Raw genomic sequence first — 15,535 nt, 5'->3', positions numbered from 1 at the left:
CTATGCTAAACCACTTCCCCTAATTCTCCACTTCCTCATTTTGTCCTCTCGCCTGTCTTTTATCTAATGATTATGAAACACCCTGCTGCTGCTTTTTATTACTGATTAACATTATTGTTTCTCTGAACATCCCTCTCATCACATTGGAAAAAAATTTGCCATTCAGATATATGATAACAAAGAACACTGAATTAAAAGTACTGCTGTCTTTCCTCACCTGCGTGCGCCGCTATTCATGACAGTACACCTTATCTCTTTAATTATACATTGGAAACTGTTGAATAATTGACGGGCCCCACTTAGCTTAATGGACAGAGTTAACTGGGAGTGGCATACATTGCTATTGCAGTGGAACTGGGTCGCAGCAAAACGAGACCCAGTCGCCCCCGAGGGTCATAATGAAGCCCAGGTCACAGGGCTGGCAGAGGCAGCAGTTGAATCGGCAAAGGCCAGCTGGGGTTAACTGAACCCTGGGGGGGGAAAGGACAGGAGGGAGAGGTGGAAGCTTTAACACCAGGCTAATCCAAGCGCTTGGCTTGGAGCACAACTGTACTCATGTTTTCACTTTTAAACTAGTTTGACAATAATGGCGACCTCACAAAACTTATAAACTAGATTGTTTTTTTTGAAAGTCAGTTTCAGTTTTGTTACTGTTTCTTAAAAAAAAGAAGGAAAAAAGGGAAGTTGAGGAAGATGTAGTTACTTGATGTTCTATGATAAAGGCTTCCATTTCTAAGAGGCAATGTGGTCTGACAAAAAACAGTCCCACTGACTGGTGGGCAGCCATATCACAGGAAATGGTGTGTGGTTTATGTGTGTCTGTGCTGTGATCAAATGGTTCCCCCAGGTTATATTGAAAGGTCAGGGATCCATGCAGGAAATTAGTGTCTGCAGAGACAGAGACAGCACCCACAGAGAGGGGAAGAGAAGGGAAGAGCACGACCCATACCCGAGGAAGCTAAACATGTCCTCCATTAAATTCTAGTAACATCCCACTGCACTCCCTTAATGACTCTGCCTGCTGTCAGCAGCCATTTGTCCTAAACACAGAGCAAACCTAATGTCCCAGCGCTATTGACATGCACCTCTGCTTTTGGGTTTTTTGTTTTTTATTGCGATGGCACTGACATCAAATGCAATTGAATGTGCCTCCTGCTGCCTCCCAGTTTTACCCCTCACTCTGCCCACATCTTCGCCGAGGAGCCCCACCGACACTGTGCACCAGGCATTTGAATAAAACGCCTGTCATCACTCATCATTAGGGGACATGAGCAGGAGAAGATTTGGCTGGCTGTGCAGCCTTTAGGGGAACTTTTGTTATAAGCTGCTATTCTCGTCTTTGGATTTACTCGCATTGCTTTATGCAGAATGGCTCTGTCAAATGTGCGGCCTCGTCAGGCAATGATATAGGCTCCAAATCTCTGTATATGAAGGATGGGCAGCCACACTAAATTGCATTTAGCTTGTTTTCCTCTGCGTCTGGCAATTCTGCATATGTCAGCTGTCTCCGAGGGGTCTTTAGGCCACTCTAACCACTTTGCCGATCTAGTAAAAAAAAAAAGCCCTTGGGTCATAGCATCTTTGACTTCTTTAACAGACTAGTGACAGGATAATGGCACGCCTGCTGCATCATCTTGTCCAGACTCTTGCAGATGCCTCCATTTACATGCACAATGCCCTTTTAACTCTAAAGCTGACGTTGGTACTTTTAGCTAATTTATGAAGGGAACCATGGTCATTATGTTTGCAGTCTATGTTAAAGGAATGCACATTAACCTGCTGAGGCTTGAAGGCAGATGTAAGGTTTAACTAGAACCTGTAACTCATGTTGACAAGTAAATGAAGTGACAAACCTAAAAGGATTCTTAATTTTGGGGAGAAATGGCGTGATGAAGAGGCACTTTTTTAAAGCATTTTTTATTGCCTCATAACCAATATTTGCCTTCTGACCTCTGCTGTGTTGTTTTGAAACAGGCCAAAATTAGAAAGTGTGTTTTTCATTTACTTAACTAGCACACAAATGAAATAGTGGATTTTTGCATATATAGATGTAGAGATTTCAATGTTGTAAATTTAAAATTTGGCCCTGCTGAAATTGGCTCAAGTTGTGTGCGCTCGAGGTATTCTGTAGGTTTTGTTGGGTTCTGTTTTCTGCCCTGTGGGTCGCTGCTCGCCCTGAGCACACGCTGTCACCCACTTGAGTCCTGCACACGCTTATTTGCGACCTCAAGCCCACTTCCAATGTCACTATCCTGCTCTGAAGTTGAGAAGATCGGACCCTTGTAATCTATTCCCCTGTGATTGACTATTGTATTCTCCAGAGAGAGGAGGAGGAGAAAGGGAGAACATGGGCTGAGAGAAGCGATTTAACATGACAAAGCCTGTCCCTGGTGATCCTCTCTTCTCTCCAGATCCTCGTGATCCTCTTCTTTTTTCCCCCCTCTTGATCCTTGTCCCCCCTTTTTTATCTACCTCTTCGAGGCCTCTCCTTGTCCACTTTAGCCCTCTAATGCAAATAGCCCTTTTCTCCCTCCCATATTTACGACCCGCTTCCTCCACTGTTGAATATGCGCTTAAGAACGGAGGACTTTGAATGCTGCCAGCCACATTGGATTAGTGAGTGTCAATGGGCAGATAACCTCTCTGTTAGCAAGTGAAGTGCAAACACTAGAGCACAAGTATTCATGAAGGCCTTTTGGCCTTCAAACACCAGGAGAGGCAATGTGTGTGGCACTCCTGCCAATAAAGATGAATAGGGCCCGGTTAATGTGTGTGAACGTAATTCATTTCCTTTATCAAATGCACTTTCCAGCATTTTCTAGTGTGTCGTTGTTTTTAAATGCTAAAGGCAGAAATGTGTTCATGATCTCCACTCTAACTGAAATCATCTGTCTCGCATCACTCAACTGTAATTTTCGAAAAAGACGTGCAGTGTTCACAAACTCACCCTCTCTCTAAACCATTGTTCCTTCCTCCCCAGCACCTGTCTCTCTCCATGATTACTTTAAGGTCACAGGAATATTTCCAGGCCCCTGACCCTCCAACTCTGCTTGTAATGCCACTGACCTTGAGGCTTTTATGGGAATAGAGGGAATTGAAGCTTATGTTGCACTCTTTCTAAGTGGCTCTGCAAAACTGCATCACCCAGATGAGTAAATGCTAACCTTCAAGGCTTTTTTTTTTTTTTGTCAGACCACACACTGAGTCTGTATTGGGTGGCCCAGGATTAGTATTGTTTTGGCACCCTCCTGGCTCACAGTGTGCATGAGTACAGTTTGTGGTCTTAGGGGGGAAAAAGCCCAAAAACATGTACACAGTCATCTGCTCATGCATAGTTCTATAATTAACCAATGCAGGCACTCTGTAACAGAGAGGCTTAATGTTTCATGAAGTCGTTTTTAAAGTCAGAGTGGTAACATTAAAGAGCAGTTTGCAAAGGGCCGGGGTTTTACTTGCATGTGTTCCTGTTATGATCCGATGATGACCTTGATCTTGAGTTGTACTGAAGTAACCCAGCTGTATGTTACTCCAGAAACGCTGCGTAAATTCCCTTTTATAATGGCTGACAAAGGAAGGTTACACTGTGGTTACACCTTCTGCTTTTTCTTACTTTGAACTAAACGTCTAAAAGCAAACATGCCAGCATGCGGAGCTTTTATCTGGGTCCTGCTTTTGAAATGTTTGTCTCACGTGTCACCATCCTCCCTTGGTCCTGTCGCTCATCTCGTCTTTTTTCTTCAGATGTTCTCTCCTCCCGCTTCCCTGCCTCCCCTCTTCTCTCCTTTAATGTAGGTCAGTCATTATACTCAGCTCTATACAGCTGCTAAATGTGTGTGATCAGCTTTTTAAAGTAACTCCATGTTCAATGGCAGATCCATTGTGGGCATCATGTGGATTAATGGCTCTCTAATCAAGAGCTTATATTCTTGCACTCACTATCACGGAGTCTCCACTATAGTTCGACAGGCTACTAAAATGTGCTGCTTTTCCAGAGCACATCCTGGTATCCTCTGGCTTACAGGGGCTGCCTTTTGCCCCCTTGTGCTCACCACCATGTCCCACACCATCAGCTCATGCCAGATATCTCCAGTCAGCCCGGGGCGAGTGCCAATTCACATAGTCCCAGTGTCAGTCAGCAGGCATGGACAGCTGCTGGGTAGAGTTACACCGCATCACTCGTGGTTGCAAGGGAGCGTTGTTGTCAGGGATCTTGTGGTTCTCTCCAGCTAGATGGCAGTCTTTGGATGCCTTCTGATGTGTTTGTCTTTTTGTTTTTCTTTCAGTTGGGTCCCTAAATGTTGGAGTGTTTTATTGCATTTATGAAATGTGTTTTAGAGTCATGGTGCCACGACAATAACTTGGTCTTAAACACCAAAAAGACCAAGGAGATCATTGTAGATTTCCGGAAGAGGGGTCATAACAACCATCTGCCTCTCTTCATTGGCAGTGAGGCGGTGGAGAGGGTGAGCAGTTTTAAATTCTTGGGGGTAACTGTGACCGAGGACCTGTCCTGGGGCAACCATATCACCTCAGTTGTACGGAAGGCCCAACAGCGCCTCTACTACCTGAGGAGACTGCGGAGCGCACACATTCCCAGATCTCTGATGTTGAACTTCTACAACTGTGCCATCAGCAGCGTTCTGACGTATGGATTTCTAGTGTGGTTCCCCAGCTGCACCAAGGCCGATCAGCAAGCACTCCAGCGGGTGGTGAAAGAAGCTGGCAGAATTATTGGAACAAGTCTGCCAGAGATCAGTAATATCTTCCCCACTCGCTGTCTGAGGAGGGTGCACAGTATCCTGCGGGACCAACATCACCCTGCGCGCCACCTTTTCCATCTGCTGCCCTCAGGGAGAAGGTACAGGTCTATACAGGCCAGAACATCCAGACTGGCCAACAGCCTGTATCCACAGGCTGTGAGGCTCCTGAACTCTCTGCCCCCCTCTCACGGACAATAACCATATCCAACTTCTTAATAGCAATGAACTGGTCTGCATTGGTGCATCATATCTTTATTCTCTTCCCCCTCCTGCCCCCCCCCCCTCTTTCTTAAATAGATAACTATCATATCTGATATCATATCTCACAGTACAATAATATTGAATGGGTTGCATTGTTGTATTTTGTCATGTTTCTCAGGTCTTTGTCTGAATTTCTACGAACATTATTGCTAAGGATTGTCTTATTGCATTGGAGTCACACTGGGTTAAATATGTACACTTGGGTTTTAAGGGGTATTTATTATTTTCTTCTTTTTTTTGGGTTGTATGGAAGCCCCAAACGCAATTTCATTGTTCTTGACAATGACAATAAATAAATAAATACTAATACTAAATACTTAGAATTAGCTGTACCAAAAGCCAGCATGTGGCAGCAGCAGCAGCGGGACATAGCAGCTACTGAGGTTAACACGAAGTCTCCGTTAAAAAGTCTAGCACCCGTAGAGCTCACCTTTGCCATATGCTGAATCACTCATTTCTCTGCTCTTTCCCTCCCCCCACGATCCAGTTTGTCCACACATGTTCTCAGTTCGTTCTCCATTTGTGATAGGAAAACCTGGCGTGTTGTTATTTCAGAGTCCTGGCAGCACAGAGTGGGAAGTTTTCTTGGGCCCCTTGGAGAAGGATTTTGGGAACATAATGGGGGCCACTGCGCTGATAAAAACCAGGCCTCGCCTTGACAAGAAGATGCTGGTGTTCACACGCACAGGCTCCGAGACACATACAGAATATGACACAGTATACATGTTTGGAGAGGCAGATCCACATTTACATAAGTGTCAGTTACAGTTTGACTGCATTTATAAATATAAACTTATTTGCTGCTTCACATCAGTTGTCTTAAAATGCAGAGATAGTTTTCCAGTGTTAGAACTGGAGCGCTTCCTGGAAATGTGAGCATTTGCTGGTGCACATTTACAATTTCATCGACCCCAAACTTGTAAAGGAGTAAACAAATTTTTTTGTAATGCTAATGCAGTCACGAAAAGGATCATAATTGGTGATGAGTGGTCTCTGGTTAAGACCTAATGACAGAACAAGCAGCGGTCTTTGTGAAAGAACCTTCTGTATCTCCAAAGAACGCTTATCAGATCAGGAGTGCAACCAGGAACATTGTTTTCTTCAAAATTCCCAAAGTTCTGTATCGTAAATTCACCCTATTATTGGCGGTGTCATGTGAATTTCTTTCATCATCTTGTTGTATCTGAGAAACATTTGACTACCTTAAATTTAACCAAAAATGTCTTGTCCCCTTCTCAGAATTGAAATTTAACGCAGCATTCAGACATATTGAGGATATCCAGTGAAAGTTGCACCAGCAGGTGGTCAGAATAGGACTTCCTATGAGAGATCCAAGCATAACATCTGCACTGAGAGCTGTGTTTGCTGCACGAGGATACCTTAAAGGGGACAACCGCCAATTTAAAATCCTTTAACTTTTGCTCTTTTCATACAAGACTTTTTGATTAACTACATTTTTGTTAGTTATTTCCCTTAATAAAGCAGAAAATAAAAGTGCATCTCACTGTTACATTTATGCATGCAGACACTCCTGCTCGTCCAGGTGTGAAGATAAATTACCCATGCTAAACCCAACCTGCTGTTTTCCCCACTCCTGGTCCAAGACAAACATCACCATTTCCTGGTGTTGAGGAGAGATCGTAGTAACAGGCAAGAAAGACTCCCTACTCGGGAACCGCCTTGCCCTTCGGCCTCTGCTCGGGCCCTCATTTATCACTCACATACGTGTGTGTTTTTCTTGCAGTCTAGATGGGATGGGACTATTTTGGCGGCTTGGGGTGTTTGGGCCCCAATTTGGTGCGTTATCCATCAAAAACAATTTTGTCTTGAGTCAGTGAAGTCTTCAAAACATGGTGCACAATAAAAACTTAAGCTGTCACATCAATTTCTGCTCTCTCTGCAGAATCTGGATATCTGCAATGGTTGCAAAATACTAGTCTGTCATTTCCCTGAAATGTAGACCACAGTGCACTCACTTAAGTGGAAGTGATGTTACATCTGCTGCAGAAAATGATATAATCAGGCTAAACTTGTCAGTTTGAGCTTCCCTTCCTTTGCATTAAGGGCAGTGTGATGTCCGATGCTTTATTTGAAATATATATGTGAATCATGTGACCTTCAAACAGGGCTTGGAATCAGTTGTTGTTGCACAACTCCGGAAATATGTGGTCGCTATTATGCTCAGAAAGCCTGGAGACCCGCTAGTGACAGAGTCCTGTAACTTCACGTGTTCCTCTGTCACTTTGTCCTCCTCTCGTCACCTCGCTCTGCCCCCTCTCTGTACGTTGAGATGGTAGAATGAAGGTTTTACATGCAGCAGTTTAGGTGGAGCACATCCAGGGAAGTAAGGCAATCCCCAATAATCTCCCTAACCCAGCTTCATATGAGCACTGATTGTGAGCAGTCTGCTCGTCTTACCTATGAGTCTTTGTCTTTGCATGTTTAGGTGGCACACTCACATTGTTCAAACTAAGCTGTAATCATGAGCCATTTTGATTTAAAAGATATTGCTCGAAGGAACTTCACATGAGAGCGCAAATGTCTCAATATCTCAGGCTGATCACAGGTTAAATGGTCTTTACACCAACTGCCCCCAGTACAGAGTCCGTGCGATGTCTGATTATGCTGATTTTCTGCTTTAGGGCAGCACAGGTAATTGTCAGGTGATTTCACAGTCAGCAGCCTGTTGTTATCTATGCTTGTAGTGTGAACACATCCAAAGCAGGTTATCTCCTGCTGAGGGCTAAAGCGAATGGACCGCTTGTGTCCTCGCCCCATTCTCCCATCGTTACCAGCAGTTTGTATGAAAACAGCTGTGGAGACATGATTACCATTGCTAGCCCTCCACCAGGGAAACTTCAGTTATATATTGTTGATTATTTTGTGTGTTGACAAGCAGAAATTTGAATATGACTGCTGCTCAAAGCTCTGGGACTCACATTTGGCAAGGATGAACTGGAAAAATTCACTTAGCGGAGGAGGCTTTGCGCTCCACTCCTGCCCGATGTTAACCTCCCCGGGCTCTCCTGTTTGTGAGCGTGTGTTTTCGCTTACGCCTGTCGGCCTCGCCACCAGTTTCCTCCCCCGTCTCCCATCTAATAACTGTTCGCACTCTGTGTTTGAACACAAACACACCCTACTGGTCGTCTCCTTACAGCTGTCAGTCTGTGCGTGTGTGTGTGTGTGTGTGTGTGTGTGTGTGTGTGTGTGTGTCCTCAGTAATCGGTGTGAAAGCGGCGAATGGAACCCCAGTCCATTTTCAGCAGAGAGCTGTTATGACGCTTTGTTAGAGAATGGCAGGATTTCCCCGTAAGCAAGGAAGCGGTCCCATTTCCCCCTTCGGTAATTGAAGAGTGCTGACAAAGCATTCCTGTACATATGTGTGTAAGTTTTTTTTTTTTTTTTTGTCTGTTATGCTTACACGCATTCCTTACATTGAAAAACAGAAATAAAGTCTGAATATTTGGTAAAAGTCAAACACCGTGCATGAATGATGCCCTTCTCTGCTCGCTTGCTGCTCTGTTACAGCGCTTAGGTTGCTGCTTTTCGTTTTTGTGGACAGTCATGATACATTGGCTTACAACTCCCTAGGCTTTCTCTATCCACAGGGCTGTTCCATCGGCCATCCCACCTCATTATTTTAAGCAGACTTCAAAGCGAGTCCTAATGCAGCAGCCTGTGGCATGGTGGTCTGTCTGATGTCTCTTCTCCAGCACACACTGTACAGAAACACAAATGGAAGTCTATATGTCGTACGTAGCGTACAGATGGCCGGCATGTGTCTGTACATGTGCATGTCTGTGTGTCCAGATAATCTAATGGAACCCAGAGAGCGCAATAGTCTGACTGAATAGGGTTCAGCTAAGTGGAGGACCCCGATGAAGCCCTGTCTCTTTCTCCATCCCTTTTTTTTTCTCCTTCCTCTTCTGCAATAGTCTTTACTACAGTTCAGCCAGCCAGCCAACCAGCCAGCCTGCTAATGTACTTAGCTTCTCCCTAATGATGGTGAAATCTCATTAATATGCCTCACAGCTGGCCCCAGTAACCAGTGGGGATGAAGGTAATCAAATCTCAGAGGACTAACCTAGAGCTGAACCTCAAGAACTGCTCGGCAGCACTGGGCCGAGACAGCCTGGTGTCTGGAGGCTTGATAATAGCCAGTGGGGTTTGTGTATGTGTGAGAGCGTGTATGCCTCTTGGTCTTGATGCCTTTGAAGTGCTGATGTTAGCCAGGCTATCTTGTGTCAGTATTACATCTAAGGATAGTTTATCATAAGAATAAATTTCATTTCATTCTCGTGCATATTTGTCCATTTAAGTCTAGTGTTGCGGTAATTGCTTATGGAGGATGTGGCTGGGAGGCCTCGGCTTCGCTCTAAGTGCACTTGTGGCTCATGATGTATGCAAAGTGAATTTGAAGAGCAGCATTACAGACCACTCACACTTGAACTTAATTAAATCAAAAATGCTTTGGCTCTGAGTTCGAGAATTTCGAATTTCCCAGAGGAACCCACCCGAGGGATTAATAAAGTTCTATCTTATCTTAACACCGCACTACATTAAGCTATTAAAACATCTGGGGGTAGCTTGCACGTACGTGCACATTCACATGCACGCACATGTGTATAAGAGTTGTCTGGGAATCAAAGGAGATGTGTAACTAAATTAAATCAAGGTGCTTGGACATACTGGTCATTCAGAATTGGTTTTATTAGATAACTCTGTTCTTTTTGTGTTTGGCTCCTCGCTACAATTTCTAACCAAAGAATGCTTCAAACTTTTCATTGGTAGCCGCCGTTCGTAACTCTCAGACACGGTCACGAGTCAGCGGTCAGACAAAGCTTCCTTTAAGGGAAGTTCTGCAGTTCCAAGTCATCGCCATGTCAAGTTTGGTTTTCGCTGGTTACACCTGGCAGTCTGTGTCGCTTATTCCCGCTGCTGGGACTCGTCTGACAAAATTCCAGGCTGCTGCAGACTTTCATTCACCCTTGTGTCTGCTTAACAACTGTTGCAACCATATGGTTTGTGTTTCAGTTCCCCACCGAAGCACAATAGATTTCTTATCAGTAACTCCTACCGACATCCCCTAAGGTTATTGTCTGCTCTTTGTTGCTCTGCCTTGGTTAAAGGAGTGATACTCTAGCTGAAGTTAACAGCGGTGACTTAGCTCTGGAAGGGGCTCGGATCTGGAAACCTTAAAAGACACACACATCCCCAGTGTTAACGTGTTTCAAGGATATTGAGGGAAGCTCTCCAGGCGAGCGTGAGTCAGTTTTTCCACTGCTTGTGCGTATGATATTTGCAGATCATACAAAAGGCAGGCTTGTAAGATGGGTGGTGTTGATCAGAGCTTGGATGCAGGCTGGTGTTGAATAATGCATGGGTGAGAGCTGCTTAAGGACTAAATAGCTCTGTCCTCTCTTCTGAGCTCCTCTGCCTCGCTGTCCACAGGCCTGCCATTGTTTTGCTCCATGCCTCAGCTTGACAAGGCTCCAGAAGCCAGCCATTGTATTTAATTACAGTCGCCAGCCCTCTCACAGACTCTTATCCCTGTGTCCCAGATTTCCATGGGTGCTCTCATTAAGCGAGTGTACATTCTGTGTGTTTGTTTTCGACTGTTGGGTCTTTTTTAAATGGCCGTTAGAGACCCTTTAGCCTGCTTTAAATGTAAGCATAGATGTGATTTTTGTGTGTGTGTGTGTGTGTGCTTGTGGGTGGCACATCTGTTTGTCTATGTGTTTCTAATGATGGCAGCTTTAATGTGGATGAATAGTTCTGTGGTCACCCTAATAATGCAGGGCTGTAATCAGTCCACATCAAGAGGCGCAGAAGAGCGCGCAAAACTGTGAATGTTTTTTTTTCTTTTCCCTTCTATCCGTAATGAGAAAAGATGCGGTGTTATGTAAGGCCTGCTCTATTTAAGTTTAATTTGTTTGACATGAGTGTGGTGACTACATGGCCCAGTGGCATGGGCAAAGATGGCTCATAATGACACCAATAAAACGGCAATATGCAAACAAAGGGCAGGCCGTCTCCCTGCCCACAATCTGTCGTCCTTGTCATGTTCATTCAGACTGAATCCTTCACGTCCTTCGGACAAAATTACCTCCTGTATTTGTAATTTCTTTTCTGGATATGTCCACACATGTTCTCTTGGATGTATTATTCCTGCCCTCTATTCTCTGTTATGTTTATAATTGGATTGAATGCCTGGATTGAAGTGCAAACAGAAGTTTGTGTAATATAGTTAAGTCTAGGGTGGTGCTTTTTCTTTCCATACCACCTGCCGATTTAGTGCAAATATTTTATTTTTTTCATGGTTGAGCTGCAGCTTGAGTTTTCTCATCTGACGCATAAATCTTTAAAGATGCGGCGATGAGGACACTGATTCCGCTTTCAAGATTAATTTCAGTGATCATTACACAACACTAACTTGTATAACCAAACAGATGCGTTCCCTTTGTATTACCAAAAAAAATGAATGACGAGATATTTGATAACTGAAGCTTAATTCATGATGAAGCGTAGGAGGGTGAATTCAGTGGCCTCACAGTCAGAGCAAAGAAGCTACCCTGATGTCTGGTGGTACATCTTTTTTTTTTCTTTTTCGATTTTTATTATTTATTTATTTTATTTTTAATTGCTTGCCAGATGGCGCCAGGATGAACCGGCTATGGCAGGGTATTGTAGCGTCTCTTAGTACCCTTTAGGCTCTGCATACACGTTACCTCTTTGATATCAGTGATGATAGATGCTGGTGAGGTTCTGGTCCAGTTAAATCACCTGCTGCTCTGGATAAGATTCCAGTTTGATGCTTTCTGTAATGAGCTCAAGTGAAGTGAAAGATCAATCTAGAGCTGATAACTCTGCTCTTTATGTGTGTACGCATTGAGCAAGAAGCCAGTCGTGTCCTTTATCACGCTTTTTTATACTTTTGAGTCTGAGAGTATGTTTTAAACCACTACAGTGCCCATGTCTGGCTTATATGAATTGTTATGATCAAGATAAAATGAAAGCTTAATTTGACGCGCATCTTAAAATCTGGCAAATCTTGTAAACTTTGCTGCGCAGTGAGACAGCCTCCACCCCCTCTCTCCATCTACGATGCCTGCAGGCAGTGAATCCATCAGCAGCGGGTGTGAGATGGATACAGCTGATTTTGGCATTGATTATCCTTCCCAGGCTTCTGTGTTTGTCAATTAAAATGATCACTTCAGGTCCGAATTTTACCAATAAAATATGATCGAAAGCAGGTTGGAGCTGGACCTTCTTGCTTTGACTTTAGTCCCGTTCTTTGTATCCAAGCACAACTAAACGGGTGATCACACGAGTTCAACTAAATGGGGAATCGTGAGTCAGATTGAAGATTTCTTTTGTTTTCAAATAGTCTCTTGGACAGATATACCACCTGCTGATGACTCTTCAGGGAGGAGTAAAGCTGATGTCTGTAGGCAGTTCATCTGTTTTGTATTTTTGTCTTTTGCTTTATTACTCAAACAACACAGTTTTCTTCCCTAAAACTAGATTTGTTGTTCCTCCTTTTATCTCCACCCTTCATTATCCAAAAAGATCATTTTCATTCCCCATATCCCCCCTCTGCTCACTCCATAAAACTTTTTTTTTTGCTTTTAAAAATAATGAAAACCACTATCTCCCCCCTCTGAGCCACATATTTCCCCCCTTAAATCACATTGACCAATTTACACCAAGAGCTTTAAAGGTCGCCGTCGGTGCGAAAGTGGCATACGACATCTGGGCCTCATAAACGACGCCTCTCGCTATGCTAGGCCTTATTAAGTGTCACCGTTAGCTGATGCAAAGTGAGCTTTATTACTTTGAAGCTTAGCTGTTCCGACACCTGAAACCTGCTCGGACACGCAGTATGTTTTTTTTTTTGTTTTGTTTTTTTCTTTCTCTCTCTCTCCTGATGGCAGAGATAACAAGCAGGCTTTGGAGGGACTAGATTTTGGTGTAGTGTGATTGTGTCTGTTACCCTTTTCCAGGAAACAGGAACATATAAGGGTGTCAGATTTATTGTGATTGTTCTGAATATAATCTTCTCTTGCACCATCTGCTCTGTTCGCGTAGAGACTGGCAAGTAAACACCTGCACAGAGACAGTATAAAAGGATAGTTGTGTGTGCATGTGGGGGGCGGGCAGGCAGGCAGGCAGGCATTCTTTTGTTATTTTGCCCACTGTGCAGTGCAGGCACCATGCAAGCGCAGGGTTTGTCTGAAGTGTAGTCACGTGGAGTGTGTTGCTGAGCCAACCCCCTCTGATAATATACTGTACACGGCTTGTTTACACACAAGCACTGAGGTGCTGGTAACTCCTAAGCGTCTTGCCAACACACACTCTCTCTCTCTGTTAAGCTGATGATGCTGGGTGGAGCAATGTGGGTTAAAAGGGTGCACACCTGCATGTCATGAACCTGAACCTGCTTTGAGTGCCATAGCATGGGATTCTAAAGCTCCAGTCTGCTCCATCACTCGTGTGTTTGTGGCTTATTTTCTGGCTTCATTTATAAGTTACAGGGTGAAGGTCTTTGCTGTGAATGTGTGTTGTTATATCTAATGGAAGCGCTGTGTTTTGTAATACACAAAACATTGAGGCCAGTGAAGGGAGGTTACTTCTGTATAATCCTTGGTCGCTTTGTTTACCATGTACATGCACAAATGATATGACAGGATACATGCTGTTTGTATGTGTGTGTCATTCACTCAAACAGAGACTCCGCCGCACACAGTTATGCAATTTATAAAGTGGTGCTTATTCTTTGTGACAAATAAATAAGGGTGCAGAGCGATCGTCTTGCCTCTTCAGTGTGTCTCCCTTTTATAGCCGAACTGGCCCTCGGTCCACGTTTCTGTATTCCTGCCTCAATGAGCTCGGTGTAGTGGTTCATGAATCTATTATCCACCTGCTGCTGGTTCTGTTTAGAGTAGCACATCAAGCTCGCAGCTGATAACCAATGTGGAAGGAGGATTACCTTCGCCACCTGCAGTCCCAAGTCTGTGGAGTTGGAGTACTTCCGACTGCTGGACGAGGCACCAGTGAAGCAGCTAAATGTTGTGGATAACGGTCACTAAAGCAACCTGGTCAGCGTGCCGACCAGAGATAGCTGGTCAGAAGTGACTGAACTTTCAAAATAAGAATGAAGGGACTTTTTTTTTTTTTTTTTTTTTAGAAATGCTACAATAAGACACCAAATGTACTTTGGAATAACTTGATACACCTTACTGCTCTTTGGTTTGTCATTTCACCCTTTACTTAGTAATTAACCTCATGTTTACCTGTGTGATATTAAATAAGCTTGTGTGGGGTAGTGGAGTTTCAAAGACTTGTCTTGGTTGGTGAGAATCAGCTTGTTTCTCTTGACTAGTACAGCGTGTACCCTTAATCCTTTTTATATTTTGAAGCACTTAAAAAGAGCACGAAATTTAAAAGGCACAACTCGAGGCCGCCTGGAGAAAACCTGCCTTTGAACCCTGCTTGCGATGTAACCCCCTGTGTAATGTCCAAACAGAGGCAGAGAAACCACGTATTCAGCTGTAAATAAGAATGTTGTAGAGGGGTGGATTCATTTGTGCTCCCTCTGTGTGTGCAAGAGTGTTTGTTCTTTGAAGGCATCTTTCCTGTGGCTGATCTGAAAACACTTGAAACTGAGAGCGTTCCCCCTTCATGTTGTTTGCACTGGATTGTTTAAGATCTGTGTGAGTGTCTACACGAGATTATGCGTTTATCCCACTCATTGATTATTGCTAGTGTGCCGGAGCTCCATCTGGCAGCGTCCACTAACCTTTTTCTCTTGTTGCTCTTTCCTCTCCACAGCAATAGAGACCCAGAGTACCAGCTCAGAGGAGATAGTGCCAAGCCCGCCCTCGCCTCCCCCTCCACCCCGCGTCTACAAGCCCTGCTTTGTGTGCCAGGACAAGTCCTCAGGGTACCACTATGGTGTCAGCGCCTGTGAGGGTTGCAAGGTGAGACTCCCGGCCTTCCTCTGAATCTGCCAAGCAAGCAAGATATTTGTCAATCTTATTGCTTTCATGTGATTTCCACTGGAAAGAAAAAAGAAAAAAAACTTTTTATAGCTCATATGATAAAAATGATGAATCACATCATTTTGAGTATTTCACACCCCCTGTTTCTCTTCTTCTTCTTCTGTTGACTTTAGATGTCTTTGAATGCATGTTGAGAATTATCACTGACATTATCACTGAGCTGTCTAATCAAGAATATGGAAACTCAGGCCTTTACACGTATATGATAAATGTGCCTCTTATCATGAACAAAATGTGAAATTTTGTCATCTAGTCATCGTTTTTTTTTTTCTTTCTTTTTGAGTGTTGCTACTCCTCGTATCGCCTTCTTGCTGACGTGTCTGCATCGGTTGTCCATTATCAATACAGCCATGTTGCACAGGTGCAGAAGAGGCCTCATAACGCCCATCTGTTCTGTTATCAGTTGATAGCTGCTGTGTGCACGTGTACACGCTCTCCTGTTAGTGTGAGCAC

At 44.0% G+C, this 15,535-nt stretch overlaps 1 protein-coding gene across 2 annotated transcripts in view; it reads left to right on the top strand.

The window, feature by feature from the left end:
- The window catches only part of raraa (retinoic acid receptor, alpha a), a 143,225-nt gene that overhangs the window by 114,789 nt on the left and 12,901 nt on the right, over window positions 1-15,535 (top strand). For both annotated transcript variants that reach the window (XM_085361298.1, XM_085361297.1), the window contains one exon: window positions 14,853-15,001. In XM_085361298.1, coding sequence (XP_085217424.1) covers window positions 14,853-15,001 — 149 coding nt within the window. The remainder of the gene's footprint in view (window positions 1-14,852; window positions 15,002-15,535) is intronic.

The sequence above is a fragment of the Diplotaxodon limnothrissa genome, linkage group LG8 (assembly GCF_057381915.1).
Source record: "Diplotaxodon limnothrissa isolate DT_005_m linkage group LG8, D_limnothrissa_male_GT1.1, whole genome shotgun sequence".
NCBI lineage: Eukaryota > Metazoa > Chordata > Actinopteri > Cichliformes > Cichlidae > Diplotaxodon > Diplotaxodon limnothrissa.
This window is presented reverse-complemented; position numbering and strand designations above follow the sequence as displayed.